The sequence below is a fragment of the Vigna radiata genome, chromosome 9 (genome assembly GCF_000741045.1).
Source record: "Vigna radiata var. radiata cultivar VC1973A chromosome 9, Vradiata_ver6, whole genome shotgun sequence".
NCBI lineage: Eukaryota > Viridiplantae > Streptophyta > Magnoliopsida > Fabales > Fabaceae > Vigna > Vigna radiata.
In genome coordinates, this window is record NC_028359.1 from 10,631,244 (window position 1) to 10,659,004 (window position 27,761).

Genomic DNA, 27,761 nt, shown 5'->3' on the forward strand with positions numbered 1-27,761 from the left:
TAATAATACGTGATTAATAATATAAATTATTTTATACTATTTATTGTAACACTATATTTTCCATATAATTATATTATTTATTGTACATGATTTTTAACAATTATTTACGTACATTTATTATGTGTTACATGTTACTCAAAAATATTGAGTCTTACAAAACAAAATTACATATATAAAGCGATGCTTTTTAAATAAAATCGTATGTATTTTATTCAAATTACTTATGTCTTATTTTTTATTTTTTCAAATTTGTAATTTTATCTACTCTCGAGTCAAGTATAACTATAATTGTTATTATATAAAAAACCAATAATCAAAAGTATGTAAACATAAACATATTACATATCTTACATGTATGTACAACAAGTTAAAATTTAACCCATATGATATATTATCTTATTAATGATGATTTAATTAAATAAAAAAATTTCATTGCATTTATTCTATAAAACCGAACCTCTAAATTTTATGTATTCATAAATGTAATTTAGACTACTAGTAAAGTTAATATTTCTTCTTTCAATAATGAGTTTCAATATTCAACATTATAATCACTAAGAATGGAGAGGAAATAATTGAAAAGAATACACCAAATAAGAAAGTGTTAGTAAGGTAGAGGGGGAGGAGCGATGATACATCTGAGTGAGTGACACTTGTGGTGAGGGTATCATTGTTATTGAGCTTCTAGGTTTTGATTCGGTTACCAGAAGCATGGATAGATTGTGGAGGAAGTTGAAGAGGTTAAAGGAGAAAGAGAAGAAAATGAAGGTGAGAGTACCATCCTTTGTGCTTGAGTAGAATTATGTCGCTTAAGCGTTCTAATTGACACCAGAGCGACAATCGTTGGTTGCGAAGAATCCAATACATTCTGCAGAACTCTTCAACTACTTTTGGGTACTCTAGCATTCATTTAATGCTTCAACACTCATGAAATGCATCATGCACTACCACATGTTCAAGCCACATTTAAGTGTTCAAAACAACACTTGAACCATAAGTCATATGACTTAAGTGTTATGTCCAATGCTCAAGAACCTAACACATTATTTGAGCCACATAAGGTGATAAGTGTAATGATTGTGCATTGCTTAAGTGTTACTCATATATATACAATTGTGCAATGAATCCAAACTTTCCAAGATTAACATGAGTGAACAATATATACATACAACCACAAGAACCCATTATAACTCTTCAATCTTAACATAAGATTTACATATCCTCAATTTTTATAAAATATATACACCAAAAACAATTATCACATTGCATAGAAGTATTATTAACTCCCCTTACCTGGATTAAAGGATGTTTTACCTAATAATCTCTTGTGTTGTGTTCACTTTAGGGGAATGCACCGTTGGTGAGAAAGGAAAACTACAAAAAATCTGAAAATTATCAATGGATTTTTATCGACAGAAATATTTCCATTGGTAAATTTGACTTAGCGACGGATTTTGTCGACAGAATTCATTTTTTTTATTATCGACGAATTTTACTGACAGAAGTATTACCTAAGGAAAAAAATATGTCGATAAATTTGATGATAATGCACCTTGCATTTACCGAAAGAAATACGCGTCAGTAAAACCCGTTGATAATGCACCTTCCATTTATCGAAAGAAAAATTCGTCGGTAAATCCGTCGTAATGCACCTTGCGATTACCAAAGGAAAAATTCGTCGGTAATGCAGTTTGCATTTATTGAAGGAAAAAATTCGTCAGTAAGTTTATCGGTACTACAGTTTGCATTTATTGAAGGAAAAATTCATCGATAAATTCGTCGGTAAAATAGGCAGGATTCTCCATCTTTTTCTTCAATTCCACTCCATTGCAGCTACAAATCAAGCAATATTGATTGGTTATGTATCAATTTTTATTTTCTGATCTCATTCATAAAAAATCCATTTTATTTCATATTCAAATATTCAAGAATAATTGATAAATGAATAGTTAATGGTTGCGATTTGTATCAAGATTTTTTTTCAATTTTTCAATAGAAAAGGGGGGAGTATTCTCAAAAACTTCATATCTAGATTTTTATTGGCGGCATGGCCGAGTGGTAAGGCGGGGGACTGTAAATCCTTTTTCCCTAGTTCAAATCTGGGTGTCGCCTGATTGATAAGAAACTTGAAATGAAAGATTATATTACTTTTTTTAGAAAGCTTTTTCTGCCTCCATCTCCGTTCATCAAGGTCGTCGCTCCTTTCAATCAGGCCACATCCATCCTTCTTCTCTACAACCACTGACAGCACCGTCCAATGTATCTTTTCTTCCCCTTTCACACTTCAGTTGTTGTCACCACTGTGCAACCTGCTTTTGTTCTTCCGTTTTCATGCTCAGGCACTTCCACCACTGTGCAAAACCAATTTTTTCCTCTATAACGATTCTGAAGAAGAACGATTAATAAAAATGATTTTGTCCACTGTCATGACCAAAGCCAATGTTTTCCTTCACCATGCAAAGATTCTGGATCAGTAAAAATGTAATAAAGAAAGACAGGGAGAGGGAGAACAGGGAAGAAGATGATCCAAATCGGGATTTTTACAGACGGATTTATCGGCGAATTTTTCCTTCAGTAGTTACCGACGAATTTTTCCTTCGATAATTACCGACAAATTTTTTGATAATTACCGACAGATTTTGTCTTCAGTAGTTACCGACTGATTTACCGACGGATTAAGGAAAAAAATCCGTCGATAAAATTTACCGACTACACTTTTACTGACAGATGTTTGGTCGTCGGTAACCTGTCGATAATTTTCATTTGCCGACAAATTTTGCGCATTACCGATAGATTTGGACTGTCGGTAATATCAGTGTTTCTCTTTTGCATGGATTTGTGGAGATTTGATGGATAAAGATTAAAAACAATCCCTCCTAAGATGAGATGATTCGAGGGATGGAAAACAAAATTACAGCTATTATAATAATAATAATAATAATAATAAATAAATAAATAACAATAATAATAATAATTATTATTATTATTATTATAATAAAAATAATGATAATAATAATAATTTTAATATTTTATTTAAAAAAATAATTTTGATTTTTTTTCTTCTTTATAATATCTTTTACCAATAAATATTTTATTAATAAATATCATTTATATTATTTTTATCACTAAAGATATTTTGGCAATCTTAATTTTTTATCAATTTAAACATTTTTTTTATTTGTCACATCAGTAAAATCCTATACTAACTTTCATAGATTTTATATCTAAATTCACTCTCACTTACTTTCAAATCTCTTCAAAAAAAAAAAAAATTCTCAAATTATTCTCAAATCTCCTCAAATATATTCATTCTCTCTCCCTTAAATTCATTCATTAAAGGGAGCACACCCTTAATGATTTCTTTTTAATACTCTAAATAATTGAGGTAAATTTTCAAAAACTCAATCTTACACTAACAAGAGCTCCTCTTAAACATCCACTCAAGTAGGGAAGAAAGAAATAAAAAAACTTAGATAAAATTAATTCTACTTATGAAAACAAAATTTTGATGAATCCAATTCAATGTACTCATATCAAACATATCACTACATGTTAAAGAACAAAAATCAAAGAATTTGAGATTTAAAGAAAAAATACAGCTTACTCCAATTAAAATTGTAATCAAGTAAATTTGGTGTATTATATGTTATATTATATATGTTATTTTTCTAAAAGTGAAATCAGTGAATGATCATTTCAAAAATTTAGAGTGTTAGAGAAAATAGAATTATAAAGAGATAGAAGTTTATAGTAAAATAAAGAAAACGTTATTTTAATTCTCTACTTATTTTATTATAACTTAATCAAATAAAATATTCATTTTTCGTAAATTTAAAACTTTATTCGATAGGACTTTATAAAGGAAAATGATATGTGAACAACAAATTTCAACAACATTTAGACACACTACAGGTGTCAAACTTTCACTGGTCCACATTGCAAAGAGAGAGAAAATTACAAATTTTTGAAGATGAGCTCAGATGTTGACGCGTGGCAGAGAGAGAAATGGCTCATTTATTCTGAAATTTGAATCTCAGAAGGATTTCGAACCACATTTTGAATTCCATTTCGAATCCCATTTCGCAACCCATTTCGAACCCCGCCGTCTGACCATCTCGTGCTCACCGGAAAGACTGCCGCCGCATTGCCATTGTCGGACACCGTCGACCCGTCCGCCGTCTTCCAACCACTAAGAATCGCGCGGTTCCATTTGCTCGACGACAGAACCCTAAACCCTAATCTAGGTGAGTCTTCACTCTTAACGTTCATTGCAAAAATTTATCATGTGCTTGAGTTTATGGAGTTGGTTTATTCAGTTGTGCTTAATCTTTTATGTTTGATGGACATTCGAAATCATTTATGCTAAGTCTTCTTTGTTCCCATTGTGTTGTGAAATTTGTATGTCCACTAACTAACCATGCCCATTTAGTGTGGAGTCACATAAGACAAAATTGTTGGCATTTTCAGATGAACAAAGTTAATTCACCCCTGTGTGCAAAACTCGTTACACAAGTACCCACTTATTCGAACTATAGTCCCACTTGATTTTATAAAGTTAGTTATGTTGTTTAATTTGATAAGTTGGGGGCTTGGGTTGATATTAGCATGACACCAATGTGTCCTTGTCTTAAGAACAAGGTAATGGTTAATTATTTGTTTGGTCAGTTAAGTAGTTGTTATTGGATGTGTTTGACGTTAACACCAACAATGGAATCATATTCTTTGCAGGACTTGTTGAAGATGGCAACATGAACAACGTCACTCAGCTGGAACGCGTAAAGTCAATGCATGTCCTTCCATTTGTAGCATGCATCGTGAAAGAGTGCAACCCAAACGGTTTGGGTGACATGAAAATTGTTGTTAAGGTGACGAAGTGCCACGCTGTGTGAATCCATAATTTTTTTTAAAACCGTGTATATTAACTTTTTCATTATTCCTTTAACCAGGATCCAAGTACCACGTTGTATGCTTCGGTGCACAGGAAAGTCCTTCTACATCCTGAGTTTGCTCAGCATATAGGAGTCGGTGCTGTGTTGTTACTGCAAAATGTAAACCACCTTAAACTTTTAATAATAACCTCTATCGAACATGCACCACGTTAATATAGCTATTGTTTAAAAATGTTATACATGTATTTGTGAACAGGTTGTTGTCTTCAGTCCTAACCGAAGAACTCACTATTTGAACATAACTGTCCGGAACGTTGTAAAGGTATTACCGTGTACACATGAACAAATCATTATTTTTTGGTTTGGAAAGTATGTGGTGGATAGTGAATATTATCGTCTGTTAACCAATGTGTAGGTTTTCCAAGCTGACATAGGTCCTCCATCTGACGAACTGCTTAATGCTTCCTCAAGACTTGAGATTCGACCCCATCCATCTGGCAAAGAACCCAACAACAACACAGATGTTGGTCCATCTGATAAGGCTTGTACTTCTGCCTCTAATAATGCATCCACAACCCCTATGGAAGATGAATGACCCTTTTATGAAAATTATGTTAGGTTTCTATTTGAATCATTAGTGACCATTAATATCAGTAATGTTTTGTAACGTACTATAAACAATATTTGTATTGTATTAAGTAACCAGATTATGTGTCAATGCAAACTATTGTGTTCTATTGTGGTTTGTTTGATTGACAATGGCAACAAGTTAACATATATTATGCAGGTTAGCAATCATCAGAATGTTGTAGCGTCACCATTAATGGGTTTTAAATTGACCATGATTGATGGGAAAAAATATTTAAATTGACCATCACTGAATATATATTTCATCCACCTTACCTTCCTTTCGTTACAGGATTTCCAATTGGATCCATCGCATATCCATGATCTGAAAGAAACTGAGTTCAAACCGTTCATTCCATCGTACACCATTGATGCCAACAAAATTGACGAAATACTAAGGAAACTTGTGAAGCCCTCAAACCATGCTATGTAACCAAGTGTTTCAGCTTAAGGTGCAACAAGAGAATATTGCCTAAAAACACTAAGATGCTATAGTTGGTTAATTATTTTTTTACCTCTTTATTAAAAATATAGTCATGTAAGGCGTTCAATATTATATTATATTATTCTTATATTGTAATGAACCACATGGCCAAAGATATGTATTTATTGTAGATGGTAATATTTGAGTGGCTTATTTTTATTTCAAACCCTTTTTACAATTCCAATAAATTTCGAAAGTATTTCGAGACAATTTATGATGAACCACCTCGCCAAAGAGCCTTTATTTCCTACAATTTTTATAGCTGGAAACCAAGTGGTACCATTGACTAAATAATTGAGTACATCAGGTGAGGTTTTTGTACAGAGGAGTACTCTTTGAAAATGATGGTAATGTAAGAGTGCCTAATTTTTAAATCAACCTTTATTTACAATTGCAAGAAATTTGTAACCTATATCCAAACAAATTATGATGAACCAAGTGCCCTAACATCCATAATTAATACAATTTTAATTGCTGGAAACCAAGTGGTACCATTGGCTAAATAAGTGGGTACGTGAAGGGAGGTTTTTGTACAGAAAGGCACTCTTTCAAAATGGTGGTAATGTAGGAGTGCGTAATTTATTTTTTCAACCTTTATTTACAATTGCAAGAAATTTGGAACCTATATCCAAACAATTTATGATGAACAACGTGACCAAAGATCCATAATTAATAGGAGTTGAATTGCTGCAAAACAAGTGGTACCATAAGTTAAATAAGTGGATACTTCAAGTGAGAGTTTTGTACATATGAGAAGTCTGTCAAAATGATTGTAATGTAGGAGTGCGTAATTTTTTTTCAACCTTTATTTACAGTTGCAAGAAATTTGGAACCTATATCCAAACAATTTATGATGAACCACGTCAACAAAGATACATAATAGAATTGTAATTGCTGGAATCCAAGTGGTACCATTGGCTAAATAAGTGGGTACATCAGGTGAGGTTTTTGTACATAAGGGCATTCTTTCAAAATGAGGGTAATGTAGGAGTGCGTAATTTTTTTTCCAACCTTTATCTACAATTGCAAGAAATTAGGAACCTATATCCAAACAATTTATGATGAACCACGTCAACAAATATCCATAATTAATAGGATTTGAATTGGTGGATAACAAGTGGTACCATAAGTTAAATAAGTGGATACCTCTAGGGAGATTTTAGTACGCATGAGAAGTCTGTCAAAATGATGGTAATCTAGGAGTGCCTTTTTTTTTCAACCTTAATATACAATTCCAAGAAATTTGGGATGTATTTCCAAACAATTTATGATGCACGACGTCGCCAAACATCCAAAGTCAATACAAGTTTAATTCCTAGAAAAGAAGTGGTAGCATAGGCTAAATAAGTGGGTACTTCAACTGAGGTTTTTGTACACAGGGGAAGTCTTTGAAAACGATGGTAATATGAGATTGCCTTATTTTGTATTCAACCTTTATTCACAATTCCAATGAAATTGATGGAAAAAAAAGTGGTACCATAGGCTTAATAATTGGGTACTTCAGGTGAGGATTTTGTACACAGGATTTTGTACACATGAAGAACTAAAACATGTCCAAATTTGTTGTTTGACTTATATACTAAAATGAAAATGTATAAAGTAATATGAAATGATTATACAAACCTTTTCCTTACAAATTTACATCAACAAATGAGACATAAAATTCCACTTACCCCTTCAGCAAGGTTCTTAATCCACAGTCTACAACAGAACTCACTGTAATATTCAATCTAGTTCAGTTTACTTCCTTCATGCTACATATTGTAAAAGTTCTAAACAAACACCAAATGACAATATGTCCAAAATATTTACAAAATGCCTAGATTTTCCAACACTTGCTTCCTTCGCACGTTCGCATCATCCAAAATCCATTGACAAACATATTGCTCCCTAAAATATTGGAGTTCATCCTGCAAAAAGAAAAAGGCACAACATCTGAATAAAATGCAACATTTATATCAAAGGTCCAAAAGAATCAAATTTTTTGAACTTACATTTGTATAAGTGGGCATTGTGTTTCCATCGTATTTCTCAATTCCATCCCACAACTCCATAATTTTTAAAACAATTATTCCACAATCAAATCTACAACAAATCAAAATAACAACGTAATGATGTTTATCAAAACAAGGGAAGAATAAAATATCATATTAACAAGAATGTAAATAACAAACTTACATGTTTGGTTGGCTTGGAGTTTGCAAGTGTTGTACCTCCAATGACGGTTTGTTATGTTCGGAAGAATTCAACAAATTTCCAAAAAGCAATGACAAATTTTCTGCCTGGAAAACAACATAGTCCACATTTAAATTAAATATTACAAACTAGACATGAATTACTACACATACACATACGTGTGAACAACTTTTGTAAAGAAAATTCTTTACAAACAACACCAACTAACTCATCATCAAAAGTGACGTCTATATACCACCCACACCCAACCCTAATCCTATGCACACATCAACAACTGTAAATGGCACAAGTGTTTGCTTTATAACAAAACAATCATTCTGCCCAACCCAACGTATAAGCATTTCCTTGAAAAGAGGATTGTAGAACTCAATTGGATAGTTCATTTCAAGACACCACTTGAATGGAGTGCCCTCGATACGTTGTTTACCAATTTCTCGTAATATCCCATTAATGAGGACTATAGCTTTTGTATCACTCCAAGCCCGCACTCGCAACTATAAAGCATTATCAAACCAAATAACTATCATCAAATTGTTTTCAATCAAAGATATCAATTTTCAAAACATTTAATGTACTTACATTTTTATAATCTTCATTTGTTGTGCAATCCATGACTGTGAATCCAACAAAAATAAATAATCAACCTTCAGTAAAGTAATCGATATTTATTAACTAAATTGACTTAGTCAACAAACAGTGATAAAAGTTTGAAAACAACCTTAAATGGACAAGAAGAAAAATTAACTAAATGCATAAATGGGAATCCTAATATGCTTAACATCGTAAAAGTTCAATCCTAGCTTATGCATATCACATTTATCTGCTTCATCAAGACATGTATGCAGAGTATAACAACAAAGACATTGAATTCCCATAACGAAACTTATGTATGCAGAGTTCTACAATCTAATTCATCCAAAACAAAATATAAACAGTTAAAGTTAGTCGAATATCACCTTGTATACTGTTCTTAAGAACTTATAAACTCTGAAATCTTTATCAATCCAACATATTTTAGTATTTTTGGGTTTCCTTTTTTGGGCTGTGGTTGATTTTCATTCGGTGCCTCTTTGTAAACCATGTTTTATGGTATTTTCGGATGAGGAACCTTCCAGTTCTAATGATAAATAAAACGAAAAAGAACATCAAATTTCGAGTTCCATCAGATTACTTTATGTTCATCATGAATAGTCTCCCGTTATAATGCTGAGCTGAAAACCAAAGTAGAGCCTAACTGACATTGCCCTTCTTTATGAGCAAAGACATGAGTTAAAATTAATACCTGACTGGCCAAATCCCTTACACTTTGACATTCTACGGTGGCAATGACTTTTGGATATCCTATTATTTTAAACAGTCCATCAAAACCTCTAATTTCTCACTTTTCTCTCTTTCTCTATCACCTATTATTTTATCTCTGTCTCACTTGGTGTTGAATAACAAATGAGGTGTCTAAAATATATTTTTCCTTTTTATACTGGGAGGTGGTTCAATGTGAGAAAGCCTACGATATGACTTGATCAAGAGGTATAATAGGCGACAAGACTTACATATGGTTTTCGGTCTCTCTCCCTGATCTAATTCAGCTTCAATGACGAATTTACAAGGACATAGTGTGAATCTATCCCCTTCCTCTTCTTAAATACTTTGGCATCACTGGAAAGAATTTACAAGGACACGGTGTCATTTAGTACAACAATGTTAGGTTATCAATCACCCCTGAAATTCATTAGACTACTGAGAATCTATTCTAGAACCTTTTAATATTTTAGATATGTTACAAACTAACAAAGAAGCCATTTTGACTTATCCCTAGTTTCATGCTCTCTTTTTTTCACCCAGATCCCAAATGAATAGTGAAGACAACAACATATTAAACCCCCTACGGTTAAAACAACATACCTTGTGGATGGTTAGTCGTGGCTGCAAGTATTTGAACCCTAGTAATGGAGCACGACAACAACTGTCACAAATATAACAATGGGAACAGACAAGACATAGTCTAAATGATTTTCAATGTCCATCAAACATAAAAGATAAACCATCCCATATATGAAATGAACTCAACCACATGAGAAATTTTTGCAATGAAATTAAAAAGTGAAGACTCACCTGGATTAGGGTTTACGGTTCTGCCGTCGACTCAATCGAACCGTTGTGGATGGAAGACGGCGGACGGGCGGACGATATCCGGCAAGGGCAGTGCGGCGACAGTCTTCCCGGAAGAGCATGAGATGGTTAGAGGTCGTCGGGTTCACGAAATGGGTGTAAGAAAAGGGGATTGCAAAATGTGGTGCGAAATGGGTCGAAATTTGAATCTGATTCAAATTTCAGAATAAATGAGCCGTTTCTCTCTCTGCCACGCGTCAACATCTGAGCTCATCTTCAAAAATTTGTAATTTTCTCTCTCTTTGCAACGTGGACCAGTGAAAGTTTGACACCTGTAGTATATCTAAATGTTGTTGAAATTTGTTGTTCACATATCATTTTCCCTTTATAAAAGTGGTGTTACATTCATTCCCATTTCCCCTTTTTCAAAGTGTTTTTTAACATTTGAATAATAAAACTTTTATTTAATAGATAATATTTGTAAAATACAATATTATATCTATATTAATATTATTTACTTTAAAATATAACTTAATTAAAGTTATATTTTTAATATTTCTTATAGTTACAATATTAATACACAGTATTCACGATCGGAAACTAGAACTAACATCATACAATTAATTTCGTATCCAAAATCCAAGATGATATCACCTAGATAATGAACCATTTCATTAATTACTGTTTGAGTCAACTTTGTTGAGTAATATTATTATTATTATTATTATTATTATTATTATTATTTAAATCTACGTAATACATGAACCAACATATCACATAAACAAATGAAATTAGTTTGATTTTATCTTACATTTAATTAAATTAATAAATAATCATGTATGCAAACAAAAAAATAAATATATATATCCGTCCTTAGTTGACTCCAATCCAGCATCAATAATAATAAAAGAATCTAAATGAAAAGACCAAATAGTATACACTAACAGTAATAATAAAAAAAAAAAAACATGAGTGACAAACTTAAAATAGCGACACCAACGTGAGTCTTTAATTGAAGTCACATGAATCGTCCCCTTTTGTCTGCTAACATACACCAACCAATCCACATGCAATCTGTTACCATCCTTTTCAGTAGACTTGTCCAATCACATTGCTTCCAACTTCAATTCATATACTCTCCCATTATACGTCAAAAATGTATGAGATACGCTCATGGATGCTAAAGATATTATTCACTCCAATCATATTTCTTTTCTTATATTTAATACTTTTAGATTATTTAAGTGGGAAAATCAATAAGAATTTAAATATATAGTTTTTTTAAAAAAGTTGAGATGCTTTTTTAAAAATAAATATGTGATAAAATTTTAACATTTTAAAGTAAAATGTATTTTATATATAATAATTAACTCTAACCATGTTGTCTCAACAAATCATGAAAATATTAACACCGAATATAAAAACAAAAATCTTAATTTTATTCTAAAATAATCTTCCCTAAAAAAATGAGCGAACACGTTTAAAAATCAATTTGACTTCATTCTAATACTTAATTAATGACTTTAATAGTATATTTCACACACTTAAAATAAAAATAATATTATTTTTCACAATAATATTATTTAAAAGACTTAAGATAAAAAAAATATTGATAAATATTCGAAAGTAGAAAAATGATTATAAAAACAAATCTTATTCCCTTAACTTGGCTTGCTATTTTAAAAAATGCTTAAATCTAGTTTTACTTCTTATAATTTTTTGATTGACGTGTAATCTCTACAAAATTATAAAAGTGTAATTGCAAATTTGGTTTTCCAATATTTTAAAATTTGAATTTGTTTTGTTAATATTTTCTGTTAACAATTTGATGATATAATAATGCTGAACAAAAAATCGCTTCATTTTGATAAATTGAATAAAGAAACTACATTTAATATTTTATAAAAATATCTTATGTATGCGTAAGACTGTATATAGCAAAGTGATCGCAACTCATTTCTTTCGGAACAATTACTTTCACAACTTCTTTTAAAATGAAGTATAATAATAATAATAATAATAATAATAATAATAATAATAATAATAATAATAATAATAAATATAAATGTAAATTTAAGATAAAATAATAATCTGAATAGTTATATAATGATTCTATAAAATGAGAGTTTTCAAAATATCATAATCTAGCTGCATATGCCAGAAATGAATTTGAGTAAAATAATAATACGTCTAAAATAAATTATTATAATGTAATACTAACATAATTATATAGTAATTTTTATATATTTTATCATCAAACTTTTATATTTTCAATTTTTTTAGACCGATTCGATAATTGTTTTGACAATATGCCACTAAGAAAGCTAAAATAGAAACGAATGCAAACATTTTATTTTTGAAGTCTTAGTATAATTTATTCTATTATCTATTATAATATAAAAAATATATTTGAAAATTTATTTTATTATCTATGTTTATTTTCTTAATAAATGTTTGAAAATTATAATATAAAAAATAGAATATACTAAAAAAAATTATTTATTAACTATGTTTATTTTCTTAATAAGTGTTTAAAAGTTCGTCTTTTAATCATTTGACACTTTTGATTTCTTTTTTATTTATATTTTATTTTGCTTTCACAAGTTATTTTATCTTTTTATTTTATATTTATAATTTATATTTATTTATATTTAGTTCACTATGTACATAGAATTTATTTTGCTTTTTTATATATTTATTTTATTTTAAAACTAATTTGTCTTTTTTTTTCATTTTTCATTTTATTCTTATATAACTTCTACATTATTAAAGAATAATTTATATTTAAAGTGTTAAATTTTATTATACTATTATTTTCATTTTTAATTTTATCTTCTTATTTATAATTACTTACGTTAATAAAATTAAATTTAGATTTTTTTATTTTTTTAAATAATATTATTTTAAAAAATAAAAATACATTTTAAAAAATAATGTTATTTTAAAAAATAGCATAATTAGATGAGTATAAAAAAACTTTTAATGAGGTATTCCATACATTTATTAAATAAGTCTAAGTATGTATTAATTAGATGAGTGCAACAAAAATATTAAACGATTTTGTCATAATAGTGTTGTTAAAACAGGCCCCTCAACCCAACCTGACTCGGTCCACCATGGGTTTATCACTTAATGAGTCAACTCAACCCGATTCATCTATTAACGAGCCGAAAAATTTGAACCTAGTTTGACCTATCACAGGTTGGTGGACTAAACAAGTTGGCTCACTTACTCATTTAATTACAATTTTTTCTTTTTCAATAAAAAATTTCTAATTCAAATCCAGGGGACAAGAGTCTTAGATTAGATTTATGATCAATCAAACATAAGATTTTCATTCACAAAAAGATATCACAAAATCTCCTCAATAAAATTTTTAATGCCTTTATAAAGATTCAAATTTATTTATGCATAAATTGAGTTACTAAGTACAGATTTCTAGATTTTTCATGTTGCTTAATTATGTTATACAAAAATAACTAAAAGTGCTTATCAGAAATATTATGTGGGTTGGTGAGCCAAGTCGGCTCATCACAGATTCAACCCAAGTAAGTTGCGTTCTTAGTGAATCAAGTTCAAAATTGACCCATATCAAAATTTCAAAAAAAAAAAAAATTAACCCAACCTGGCTCGAACCCGTGGTAGGCCGAGTTGGCTCACAGGTTCCAACTCATTTTTACAGCACTAGCTGATACACTGATTATATAAGTTTAATAGTATACATTATATGAGTTTGTTCATCCAATCACTAGGCAAGTATAACAAAAAAACATTAGATGAATCGTTTTACACATTTATTAGACGAGTCTAAGACTATTGGATGAGTCTATACATATATTAATTAAACAAGTCCAACAATAAACATTAGACAAGTTTGTTCATACACTAATTGGCATAACTGAGATCTATTAGGCCCTTTAATCAAGGTGTCTTGACATGGTCGATATTATTTGTCCCTTTCATCAAGTTGAATTGGTTGGGATGTAAGTTTTGCAAACTCTATAACAACGGTTCTGTAAATAACTAAAGTCATAGACCCTATTCAAATACATGTTAGCTTAAAATGTTAGTTTTTAGGGGGAATGTCAGTATTGTAGAATCCTATGACAATGATTCTTTAAATAACTGAAGCCATAAGTCTTGTTTAGACACTCGTCAACTTAAAGTGCCAATTTTCAAGGGAAATTTTATAGAACCCTGTGACAACAGTGGTTTAAATAGCTGAAGTCATAGATCCTATGTCAGCTTAAAATATCAATTTTTTTTGAAATTTTTTTATTATTTGGCACCCTTTAGGTTTTGATTTTTTTTATAACGGAGACTAAAAGGTGAATATGACTTTGATTTTTTTATTGAACCAATGAAATTTTCAAAAATATCACCATGTTGTTTTATATTTTGGTTTCATGAAAACCAAAACATATTAAGTGTATTAGAAGTCTAATTCTATACTAATAGATATATCAAGCCCTATAAAATACACTTTTTATTAATACCTGTATTTTTTTTCTCGTCTTTTTTATTTTTATTATGTGATTTTTTTTCTTATATATTTTTCTATCTAAATATTAAATAATACTATACACAAGAAAATCATAAGCGTCCTTAGTTTCCGGATTGATTTTGATTGAAAAAAAAGTAATGAATATAATAAATGATGTAACTAGAAGAAAATTAAGAAATAACGAACTACGTATAATTAGTTTCCTAAACTAATTTCAGTCAGTAAAAATAATAATTAATGTTTTAATTTTGTAATTGCGTCAACTTTTCATATAATCGATATTCTAAACTTTAATGCACTTTAATTGTATTTAAAAGTCTAAACTTTAGACTCTATATAAGTTAATTTATTGCATATTAGTTTTCTTGTGTAAAGTTGCTAAAAATTTAAATGTGTTAAATATTAAAATAAGTTTTGTTGTTTTATAATAATTTTATCTGATTTATTTATTATAAGTATATTTAACAAAAGACGTTTTTAATTTAATTAAAAATATAGAAATTTAGAACAAATATCAACATTTCTTGATATAATGCATCTAAATCAAGTAGTTTAGGATCTTATTGATGTAGTTTTAAGTATGGAATACATCAATTTAAAAAGAATATTCAATACACTGTTTAAAGTCTTCAGTAATATTAGTTATTATTTTAAACTATGCATAATATGGTACAAAAGGAGTAAGAAAATATTATATATATATATATATATATATATATATATATATATATAATTTATATATATTTACGTGGCTTTGTTTAAATTTGAAATAGTGTTTAATAAATTTAAATTTAAGATTAAAATTTATTCAAGCCATACATATAGAGAGAGAGAACTAGGTAGATATCGTGTAACATTTATAGTAAGTTCTTTATTAGTAAGATATGTTGTTGGATTGGTTTGTAATATATGTAATTTATGTGTGCACACCAAGGATGAGGATTGAAAGAGTGATTGATAAGGAATGAATGGCACACCCAAACACGAGAAAAGAGAAGAGGTGAAGAATTTAAGATAGCATGTAAAATGAACAAATATGACAATGTTCTTATCTTTCAATCTTCTAATTGTTGTTTCAAATTATCTACCATATCTTAATGTTTAACTTTCTAATCATCATTTTCTTAGTGACATCAATTTAATGAAAAAATAACATTAAATAAATATGATAAATATTAACCAAAAAAAAAAAACAATTTCATTATATTAGTTGGGAATTAGTTCCCTTCTCAGTCTAGATGGAAGAAAGTTCTCACTATTAGCTATTTAATTTCTTATTTTTCTTTTTTCCTTCATACTCTAAATAATTTTGTTTTTTATTTTCTACATTGATATTTATTGTGAAACAGTTATATATAAGAGATATACATTATAAATTATTATTATTATTTTATTAACGCGAGAATAAGACGCTCTGTGTTCATATTTTATTTTATCGAGTTAAAATTTAGTTATTGTAATAATTTGTATTGTTTTATATTATTTTATTTGAATTTGAGACAATATTTAAGATATTGAACTCAAGTGTGAGAAAGCACAAATTAAATGTGAGATACTGAAATATTTTCAAGTTAGAAAGAAATCAAAATGAGGCGTAAGATCGAATTAGATTATGTGAAGAAGGGAATAAACTAAAAGAAAATAAATAAAGTAATTTTACATATAATAAGCAAATATATAGGAAAGTAAAATATATAGAAAAGAAAATATTTGATATATAATTAGAAATAATTTATTATAATTAATATGGTAGTTAAAATAAAATAAAATTGTAGAAGGAAGTTGAATTTTGAGCCCCTGAAACTGAGAATGAACAAAAGAGCAACACATGCAGCTAAAAACTTGGTGGTACCTTAATTATAGGTCTCCATTTGGATCAAGCAGACACAAACAGAGAGAAAGAATAAAGAAGAAAGATCTCTCTTATCTTTCTTCTTCTTCATCATCCAATTCAACTTCTTCTTCTTCTTCTTCTTCTTCTTCTTCTTCTTCTTCTTCTCTCATTCCATGTCTCGCACTCCCAACTACGAGTTCCAGGAATGGTGGAACAAGCAGCGTGAGAAGAACAACAACCTCGATCCCCTCAACGACGCCAAGCTCGACCACTCCCACTCCGCCTCTCCGCCGCCATTCACCGCCCTCGACGTTGACTCCTCCTCCCCCTCCTCCTCCGTCGCATCCAAAAAAGAACGCTCCCGGAGCGCCCGCCAGCTCTCCTGGGTATGCCTTCTCAAATGCCAGCAGCTCGCCGCCTCGCTCGGCTGGCTCTACGGTGGCGTCTTCCACCTCGCCCGTACCGCGCACCGCCGGATCGCGGACTCAGCGTCGCTGCGGGGCGACTCGTCGCGGCTCTACCGCGCGATCCGCGTCTTCCTCGTGGTGGTGATTGTGCTCTTGGGGTTCGAGCTCGTCGCGTATTTCAAGGGGTGGCATTTCAGGCGCCCCGATCCCAGCGACGTCCTGGGCATGCTCCCCGTCGTTTACGCCGTGTGGGTCGACGTCCGCGCCCGGTACATGTCGCCGCCGTTGCAGAGCCTGGCGAATTTATGCACCGTTTTGTTCATCGTGCAGTCGGTAGACAGGGTCGTTTTGATCTTGGGGTGCTTCTGGATCAAGTTTCGGAGGCTCAAGCCTGTGGCAAGTGTGGATTACGATGCTGTGGGTATTAGCGCGGAGGATTTCCCGATGGTGTTGGTTCAGATTCCCATGTGCAATGAGAGGGAGGTAAGAAGATGTAGGTTGCTTTGTCCTTTTGTAACGTCCGAATCTGTGAATGCTGACCTTCAATGTCTGTTCTGTTATCTGTCTGTGATCTGGTGTCTTGTTTAAATTATGTGCTAAACTGATGAAGATTTTAGTGATGGGGATGTTTCTGCTTTTGTGGCTTGGGTGCTTTGTATTATGAGGGTCTTTCTGAGCGGACTACTTAATTAAGTGTTTATTGAATTAGTGTTTATCAAATAAACACACGGGTATAAGTTGTTTCTACAAGGAAATTGGGTTAAACTGTTTTCATATGATTTTCAAGTTGTTTCCTTAAGTTATCCTAGAGAGATTTTTGAGACAATGGTTTGGGTGATTTTATAAGGGTTTGCTTGGGTAAACAACTTAATTAAGTGTTTACTTATATAAGCAGTCATTAAGTTGTTTTTACCTTTTACCGTTAAAAAGGAAACTGAGTTTATTTGTTTTTGTTTAATTTGTAAGCTGTTTTCATAATCTATCCAGGGAGCTTACTGAGATATATTGAAAACAGTTTATGGACATATCATAAGCTATTCCAACAACATTGCATAAGTCCTTACATTATTGGGGAAGTTCCAAAGAGCTGTAAATAAATTCTTATAAGCAGACTCAGTCTTTTGAGGGATGCGTTTAGGTAATAAAGGTAGAGCGTTGGTAGCTTGGTGATGGCAAAATGTGAAAGTGTGTATCTTGGAGCTTGGAGACATGAGAGAATGGATATTTGCTGTGACATTTTCAGTGAGATTGACTTAGGTGTTAAATTTCAATGCTCCATTTTAAAGACGGTTATGGTGGAGAATAATTTTGTGTATAGGAAAAGAGATTTGTCTATGTGCATCATTAAATTCTTCTTACCTGAAACTCTGCTGATCATGTACAACTACTACTAGATCCTTAAACAATGTATCAAAAATTATGATAGCATATTTGTTTTTTTCCTAATGCTGGACCTCTGGAAGCAAGTAAGCAACTACTGTTCAGCTACTTATATCAAACCGAGAAAAGGTAAATGAAAAAGAAAATCATCTGGATAAAACTTTTTTAGTTAATACCAATACTAAAGCTATGCATAGAGTTGGAGTGTAGGGTGTGTATTTGTCGGCAGACAGTAAATGTAGAAGTTGAGCAGGGCTTAATTTTATCAATTATAATAAGATATTAAGATTGGTAAACACATGACCTGCAAAATCACTCTTTGAATACAGTGATTGGGCGATATCCAACTAAATGAGGTGAATTTTTTAGTTAATAACAATACTAAGCATGTGCATAGATTCAAAATGTAGGATGTGTATTTGTAGGCAGAGAATAAATTTAGAAGTTGAGAAACGCTTAATTCTATCAATTATAATAAGATATTAAGATCAATTATAATTAGATATTGAGATAGGTAAACACAAGACCTGCAAAATCACTCTTTGCATACAATGTTTGGGTGATATTCAACTAAATGAGGTGCATGCATGCGAATGGATTTTGCTGGCTTGAGTGGTTTGTGCTATAAGTATTGTACGGGCATATGGCAAGGGCAAGTGTGGTTGATTCAAGTTGGAGCTCTGTAACTTGCAGATGCCAAAATGGAGGGTATGTCTTGGAGCTTAGAGCCATGACAGAATGGATGTTTGCTGAGATATTGTGAATGAGAGTAGACCAGGTTAGATGTTGGGATTTAGTGCTCCATTTGAAAGAGGAAATGGCAGAGGCTTTGTGTATGTGGTTGTTGTAGGGAAAAAATATTCTTTTCCTAATGCTCCACTTATGGGAAGAAATTGCAATGCTTAGCTGATAGAAGCAACTAGCACTTGGCTATGCGGACCAAAACAGGAAAAGATGAAAGAAAAAGCAATAGATTTGTATAACATTCATATGCTTGATTAATAAGAACACCCAATCTATGCTTTGATGCATAATATGTGTGTGTGTGTGTGTACACCCAATCTGTGCTTTGATGCATAATATATATGTGTGTGTGTGTATGTGTGAGTGTGTATGTGCACATTCACTCACACATACTGTCAAGCAGGGAAGTAATTAAAGGATTTGGAAAGTGTATTATAGGAAGAAATTTAAAAATAAAAGTAGTTAAATTGCTAGTTGTTATGGGGGGAGACTTTTTGAGAAAGTCTATATATTCTTATCTTGTGGGATGTTGAGATAATAAGACTTTTAGTTGTGACATGGAATGCCGTGTGTGAAAAGAGATTTGCTTTGTAAGCTGATGTTTGGGTTTTATCGTCGACAATTGCTGAAATAATACAGAAAAAAAAAACAACTTAGTCTACGTTTTCTCTTTCTTGTTCTTAATCTTTGAGCAGGCATTTAAGACATACAGTCTTGTCCTACAAAAATTTGCTTGTCTAATTATTGTGTCTTCAAATACAGTCTTCTCCCTTTCTTTTCATAGAATGTCACCTCACTAGTTTCCTCTTCTATTCTTGTCTTTTTTAATAGTATATTAATGAGTATCAAAGGAGGAGTTGCATCTTCTAGTCACCAATGTCACTAAAATATTCTTCCAATCAGCACTTTCCCTACACCCTAGAATGTGGATTATTAAGAATATGACTCTTAACTTTATATCACTCTACCTCTGCTGTTTTTTTTTTTTTGTGAATTACTTAATTTTTATCTTGTTGGCCTGTAGGTTTACCAGCAATCCATTGGAGCAGTTTGTATCCTGGATTGGCCAAAGGAGAGAATGCTCGTTCAGATTCTTGATGATTCTGATGAAGTAGATACCCAACAGCTTATCAAGGCAGAAGTGCTTAAATGGCAACAAAGGGGTGTTAGGATAATATATAGGCACCGGCTTCTACGTACAGGTTACAAGGCAGGGAATCTTAAATCAGCAATGGGCTGTGATTATGTTAAGGATTATGAGTTTGTGGCAATATTTGATGCTGATTTTCAGCCAACACCGGATTTCTTAAAGAAAACAGTGCCCTATTTCAAGGTAATTTTATGCCTATAAAGTTGAAGTTAAAACACTGTTGATTCGAGTAAATATGTTGGCGTATATTTGAGTATGAAAAAGGACATTAATATATTTTTGTTATTTAGACTTAATAAAATGATTATAATGATTTTATGTTTTAGATCAAACACATCCTTAAAATTAGTCTAAGTAGTAGAACCTGAAGGTGCTTTAGCTTTGAGTTTTAGTTTGGAGACGCTATGCATGATTTTCTCACTATAAAAACTAAGATTAGTGAACTTTTGGATCTATAGGTTCTAGCATATCATGTAAGTATATAATGGTACCAGTAATGGTATAATTGCTGATTTAAAATCAGATTAATCATTCAGAGAAAAGAGTTATGGGCTGTACACAGGCACAGCAATCCACCATCCTTTCATTCCTAACTGAAGTTTTAAACCATCAGTGTTGTATTGAGTCCGTCCATATCAATTTTTGTTACACTACCGAGTCACATATATTGGTCAGTCTTCTACTGCTTAAACTGCTTGATTCAAGTCTATATGCCAGTCATGGGCTGGTTGAAGATCCAATGATGGCAACAAGGACTTTGCAAATGAAGAGAAGAGGAATTACAGCAATCAATCTCATTTCATAACCAGATTGGCGAAGCCCATGCCACCAGAGAGATCTTGACTGAAGAGGCTGGAAAATATTGGTGTAACTGAAGGAAGAAGAGTTTCTTCAAGGGCACACTTTGAAGCTTACATTTGCAGTAACTTGTCTCATTGTTAATGGCGTTGGGGCTCAACAATCTGCAAAGATCCCATTTTGTGTTACAAGCAGCATGCTTAGCAAAAACTCAGCTTCCCACCTCCGCCATTTGTGCTCCGAAAACACAGCTCTATCACTCCATCCTTGAGGACAAAGTTGAACTTCAAGAGGGAGGCGTTTAAGTTAAGAAAGATTATATTAGTTAAATGGATACTTGGAGAAAGAGTACTCCTCCTCCAATAAGGATTTCTCCTTTCGTAAAAAGCAAGTGCTCTATTTACAAATGATAGAACTGATTAAACCAGTTCCCTTCCCTCATTAAACTACCTAGTATCCTAGCTCTCCTACCAAAGTTAGACAATTTAAATATAATAATGTTATTTTGAAATTCTGCCAATATGTTGAGAATCTCCACTTTTCCCCAATTCTAAACTAGTTTGAATTATTAATTCCAGCTCCTTTGATGCTACTTCTGTCTTTGCTTATATATTATTCACAAGTGCATCATTGTTAGCTATAAAGCAATTGACGACTTCTAGTAGAATGCAGTAAACAAAATCAGTTCTAGATATAAAGACTATATTTATATCACAAACTAAATAAATACTGGAAAAACGTTTTCAACAGTGTAAACAGATAGTAGACAATTTCTATTTATTACTATGTCATTTTAAATGAATATTCTTTTTGGTTCCTGTATTAAGCATGTTGTCTAACGAATTTTCCCCTTGCTATGCTCTAACTGAAGGGAAGGGATGATTTGGCATTAGTTCAGGCAAGATGGGCATTTGTAAACAAGGACGAGAACTTGCTTACAAGATTGCAGAATATCAATTTGTCTTTCCACTTTGAGGTAGAACAACAGGTGAATGGTATCTTCCTTAACTTCTTTGGCTTTAATGGAACTGCTGGTGTGTGGAGAATAAAGGCCCTTGAGGAAAGTGGTGGTTGGTTGGAGCGAACGACTGTTGAGGATATGGATATTGCTGTTCGTGCTCATCTTTGTGGATGGAAGTTTATATTCGTCAATGATGTTAAGGTGCTCTATATTTCAAATTTTGGTTGCTAATCATACATTATTAGACTTTAATATGACTATTTTGCTTTTTGTAGTGTCTTTGTGAACTTCCAGAGACCTACGAGGCATATAAGAAACAACAACACCGGTGGCATTCGGGTCCAATGCAGTTGTTTCGCTTATGTTTTTTTGATATACTTCGTTCAAAGGTATTGAATTCAGCACATGTTTTCTTTCAAGAGAAATTGAATTTTTTAAATCTGGAAACTATCATTCTATTGTTATTATGTTGATGTTTTTGTTAATGTTATTATTATTACTATTACTATCAGAATATGAATATAGTTTGATCCTTTTCAGTAATTTAACTTCCAGAACTATATTTCCAAATTGTTAATCAGTGAGAATATCCAGTCCTTGATATTGAAATTTGAATTGTTATCGGATAAATCCACTTAGAATCATCTGCACATCATGAAGGTAACTGTTGTGGTCATTATTTGTTTAGTTTAAGACATGAGGAGGTAGATTAGCATAAGAAAAGAGCTTACTTGATGAGTTGATGGTATCAAATATATTTAGGCTAGATAAATATTTTATGCTGATTTGTTTCAATGAAAATATGACTGTAAAGTAGTTTACTTACTATTAAGCTGAGGAAGGAACAAATATTATTAGTTAATGTTCCCAATTTGATACTTTGAATTATATGCTTCTTACTAATCATTTTACTGAATGTTTGACTATATTATGTGTAGTATGTTTTTCATCTTCTTTCTTGAGAAGACGTGTAAGAGGTTAAAACTTAAATGCTTAACCCACCAACTGTATACTAGAAGAATGTAAAGTCCATCAACCGTGCTTCATGCCTTAGTCTTAGTAATGCTCATGATATGCCTCTCCTAGGATAACATCTCGTATGCCTTTAAGGTCATAGCTCCTAATGCTCCAGTTATGTATTTTAATCTGTTAAGTTCGTCAGTCCCATTCTTGTACACACACACTCTCATCCTTTTTTAATAATAATAAAAACAAAGAACTGTATCTCCTGCTAAACAATGGGATTTGATAGTATCTTGCAACAAAATCATTAGATACTTCTCATAAAGCTGTCAAATATCTACTACTCACTCCATACCTTCCTGTGTATCCTTTAGGAATTTAAAGACATAAGTAAATTGTAGCCTGGGATGTGACACAATGCCGCACTACAGCCAAAATATGACTAGGTTGCTTAATTATATATAGTATTTTCCAAAAACACATTGCATTTCTAATCCGATAAAAAGCGGATTTCGGGAGAGGGTGGGGGTTTGTGTTCAAATCAGGAAAGCAAAGAAAATCCAGATAGAAATGTAATTAAGAATTTCAAATCTAGAAAGCAAATCACTAATCATGGGCATTAAATTCATATGTAGTTATTTTTTATTTATTAATTTTTGAATTTCCACCATATAATGGCCTAGATTTTAATTAACTAAGCAAAATCATAATCACTATCCTAAATTTGTGTTTATTTTATTCAACTAATGTCGATTAACAATCAATTAAACTAACCTTAATTAGATATCTGATTAATCGATGCTAGTTTTTATTGCTTCAATTATATAAATATAGATCCAGTCAGAAATATGTCAAACATATTCATCTTTGCAAGAGAACTCTGAAGAAGAATAGATATAGATAATTCATACAAAACAAAGACTAAGCATAGAAAAAAACATACCCAAACGACAATCCTTAAATCCTTTAGATTTATAAGGTCTTGGGTATCTCACAACAATTGCCATCGGAAAAGCTTAAAGAAGACTATAGAAATCCAACGGCACGGCAATCTTAAAGGGAAGAATCTTGGAGCTTTCAAAATCACTAAACAATGAGCTGTCAACTTTTATTCTAAGTTCCCTATATTGCAGATGCTGTTCTTTTCATTATCCCCAGTCTAAACCTAGTTCAAAAGATAGCCTAGGAAAAAAGATTTCGAAGGAGTGTTCATTGCCTTGGCCAGGCTTAAAATAGGTGAGATATGTTTAAAACAATGAGGGTACTTCAATATGCATGGCTGCTCTGCTCCAATTTAGCCATTAAAAATCCCATTTTTTTCCAATTTAACAGTTCGCAGAATTTGTCGATCATCTTTACTGGCATAAAATGAACACCTATAGCAAATATACAACTCAAGTTAGGCTTAAAACAATGAAATAAGGTCATACAAATGCCGAAAAATTATCTCAATGCTCAGTTCAGCCCAATAATTTAAAATGGATTCTAAGATCACTTATTAAAACCCCAATTGGTAAGGCAGTTATAAAGTAATTGATGTTTTAAGAACAGTAATGATCCATGGGGTAAAAAATTAGTCATGTTTTTTTTTATCTGTATCAAGCATCTTGTTATTCTGAAAGCAAGCAACACTGTTAAAACATCTAGGGCAGTGGAATAATGGAGTACAGGTTTATTCAACGTGTTTCTTTTTCTTCTTCTTTACCTTAAAAGTGCTATTAAATTCAGTACGAAACTTTTATTCTGTTATTTGTCTACATCTTGCACAATAGGGAATACTGATTCATTTTGTCCTCCATTTTATTAAAATAATTTGACTTGTATGATGTTATTTCCATTTGTACCAGGTTAGTTGGGCAAAGAAGTTCAATTTGATATTTCTTTTCTTCCTCCTGAGGAAACTTATCCTGCCATTTTATTCATTCACCCTATTCTGCATAATTCTTCCATTGACCATGTTCCTTCCTGAAGCTGAGCTCCCAGCCTGGGTTGTATGTTACATTCCTGGAGTTATGTCCCTCTTAAGTGTTCTCCCAGCTCCACGTTCATTTCCATTTATAGTTCCTTATCTTCTATTTGAGAACACTATGTCAGTAACTAAGTTCAATGCCATGGTATCTGGATTATTTCGCTTTGGAAGTTCTTATGAGTGGGTGGTTACAAAAAAGTTGGGAAGATCATCAGAGACAGATTTGGTTGCCTTTGAGAAAGACTCTGAACCCCTAATGCGATCTAACAGTCTCCATAGATCAAACTCAGATTCAGGCCTTGAGGAACTAAGCAAACTAGAATTGTCAAAGAAAACTGGGAAGACCAAGAGAAATCGTCTCTTCAGGAAAGAACTTTGTCTTGCATTTATTTTGTTGACTGCTTCAGTTAGAAGCTTACTATCTGCCCAAGGAATTCACTTCTACTTCCTCTTGTTTCAAGGGATAAGTTTTCTGGTTGTTGGTCTTGATTTGATCGGAGAGCAGGTAAGTTGATGTCCAGATTTTGGATTTTATGTGCATACAAATCCTCTTCTCAGATCCTCATTGATAAAGGTCAGAATGGCCAAACCTCAACCATCCCTGAACACATTGATTTGAGCCTAAGCTGATCAGTGGTTTTTATCTCCCAATTAAAGCAAATCAGTTGCTGCTTGACACGCCAAACTTGCAGTTCTGTTTGTTTTTGGTGTAAAGACTTATGCCTCATTGTTGTTGCCAAGCATATGCCTTAAAGTTACATAAAAGTTGTTTCAGTTCCTAATGGCAAATCGTATCCACACTTTGGAAAAGAAAAGGGTTCAACATTCCTGACCTATAAAATGCCAATATACAATTACTTGCCTTCCTGAACTGAAAGGGTGGAGATTGTTAGATTATAAAATTTGTTATTCTTTTTCATTGACAAACTGTACAATCACATATAGTTCATTGTGGCTTTGCTCTATTGGTATTTGTTATCAGGCAGTGAGGTTTTTGACACCAATCAGCAAGCATTTTTAATCTTTTCCTATCAATTTTATCGGTTGTCTTTATCATGGTTTAATTTTGTACACCTGATTATGATGAAACTTTGAGCCTTGTCAATGGATGATTCAAATTTGTGCTGGTTTTACATGCATGTGAGAGGGGATCTCTAGCAATCATAAATGTATCTATTGCTAAGGCTATAGAATACTTACCCATTTTTTTAAACTGGTTTTAAGTTCTTTGTTTTTATTTAAATATTATTTTTAAAGATCAACATAATATTAATTACTTTCTCGTTAACTATCTAATTTTTAATTAATTTATATATGTATTTATTATAATGTTAAACTAAAAGAAGAAAACCGAAAATCTTACAAACACTTTACTAAGAAAATTATGTTCTTATTAAATACTCTAAAATTAATCTTAAACAACACGTTTAAAATTTAAAAAATGAAGGGAGTAATGGATTGGTGCTCACTAAAGGAAAATATAGAATTTTAACAAAATTCATCTAAATAGCAGGATAAGAAAATAGTAAGCAATTTTCAATAATTGTTTTGGCTTGATTTGTAATTTTTGGTAGTTAAAGTTACATAATTTTCCTTTCTGGTTCAATTGTTCCATGTAAGCAACTTCGGGAATCTGAACTTATTTTTATTTGAATATAAAAGCTTCATATCAACGTCAATTTACTAATGCGTTGACTCTTCGTAAAATTAATTTGAGATAAAATTGTTGAAGCAACAAGAAAAAAATAGGAAAATTTTGTAAATAACATAAAATAACAAATGCTAAAGAATTAAAGGAGGGTACATAATGCCGTTTTTATATCAACAAAATCCAAATATATATATTTCGATTTTGTTTTTCTTCATTTCATCTTAACAGCTGCGATCATATTCATTCAATATAGAAACTAATGCATTTTTATATTGACTCATGATTAAAAAACAACGTTTCTAATTTATGGATCAGATTCTTACTTGAAGTGAACATTGACGTTATTCAAGTCGTTAGATAGAAAAAAAAAATATTCTGCAACATAATTAGAATAATTAGGTACCAATGAGAATAATCTGGAAGTTATCATTTCAGATTATTAAACTCTTGATTTGGTTGTTTTTCGTGTTAATCTTGTTATGCTTTTTTTCCCCCACAAAACTTCACTGGGTTTATGAGTAAGTGGCGAGAAAATATATTAAATTTTTTTCCCTAAAATTAGCTATGTACTTCTAAATTTAAGATATTTCTTCATTTCAGATTAAAGTTCCATTTTTCTATTACTTAAATGTTTTGTTTGACCATTTTTTTCTGGAAATATTAGTGGAAATTAAAATTTGGTTTTTGAATACATATTGAGCTTTTGATAAATGATCGATGAAGTTATTGAAAAAAGATTTTTAGATTTCTCAAATTCATTTCCCAGGAACCAAAGCTCATAGCTTTGAAATATTAAGTCCCAAAAACGCAACATAACAACACCAAAAAAAAATATAGTAGTTTATCTGGTCAAGGAAATTTTCCAGAAATCATTCATGCATTCATAAATACACTTTCCTTCAATCTCAACATAATTTCGAAGGGTTTTTAAATCCAAAATTTCAACCAAAATCATAGAAAGATGAAACCTCAATTTTCGATTTTGTCCATAGTTCTGAATCAATACTCAAACATATATTCGTGGTACTCATCAATTTTTCTATGGATTAGAAGCATGTGGTTTGTTGTGGATATTAATCATAATTCATTTGAAAA

At 31.5% G+C, this 27,761-nt stretch overlaps 1 protein-coding gene and 1 non-coding gene across 2 annotated transcripts; both read left to right on the forward strand.

The window, feature by feature from the left end:
- Nucleotides 1-2,041: 2,041 nt before the first annotated feature.
- Nucleotides 2,042-2,112, forward strand: TRNAY-GUA. The gene has a single exon. It is a non-coding gene; the product is annotated as a tRNA-Tyr (tRNA).
- A 14,509-nt stretch (nucleotides 2,113-16,621) lies between these two features.
- On the forward strand, nucleotides 16,622-26,148 carry LOC106774212 (probable xyloglucan glycosyltransferase 6). Its single transcript, XM_014661119.2, has 5 exons — nucleotides 16,622-17,533; nucleotides 20,199-20,507; nucleotides 21,994-22,284; nucleotides 22,359-22,472; nucleotides 24,894-26,148. The coding sequence occupies exons 1-5, from the start codon at nucleotides 16,817-16,819 to the stop codon at nucleotides 25,527-25,529; spliced, it is 2,067 nt and encodes a 688-aa protein (XP_014516605.1). The 5' UTR covers nucleotides 16,622-16,816; the 3' UTR covers nucleotides 25,530-26,148.
- Nucleotides 26,149-27,761: the final 1,613 nt, after the last annotated feature.

What these genes read in the sequence shown, in the direction of transcription:
- LOC106774212 (XM_014661119.2), top strand. Translation starts at nt 16,817, where the DNA reads ATGTCTCGCACTCCCAACTACGAGTTCCAGGAATGGTGGAACAAGCAG. An exon ending in TATTCGTCAATGATGTTAAG is followed by an intron (nt 22,285 to 22,358) that starts GTGCTCTATATT and finishes TGCTTTTTGTAG; the next exon opens with TGTCTTTGTGAACTTCCAGA. An exon ending in TTGATATACTTCGTTCAAAG is followed by an intron (nt 22,473 to 24,893) that starts GTATTGAATTCA and finishes CATTTGTACCAG; the next exon opens with GTTAGTTGGGCAAAGAAGTT.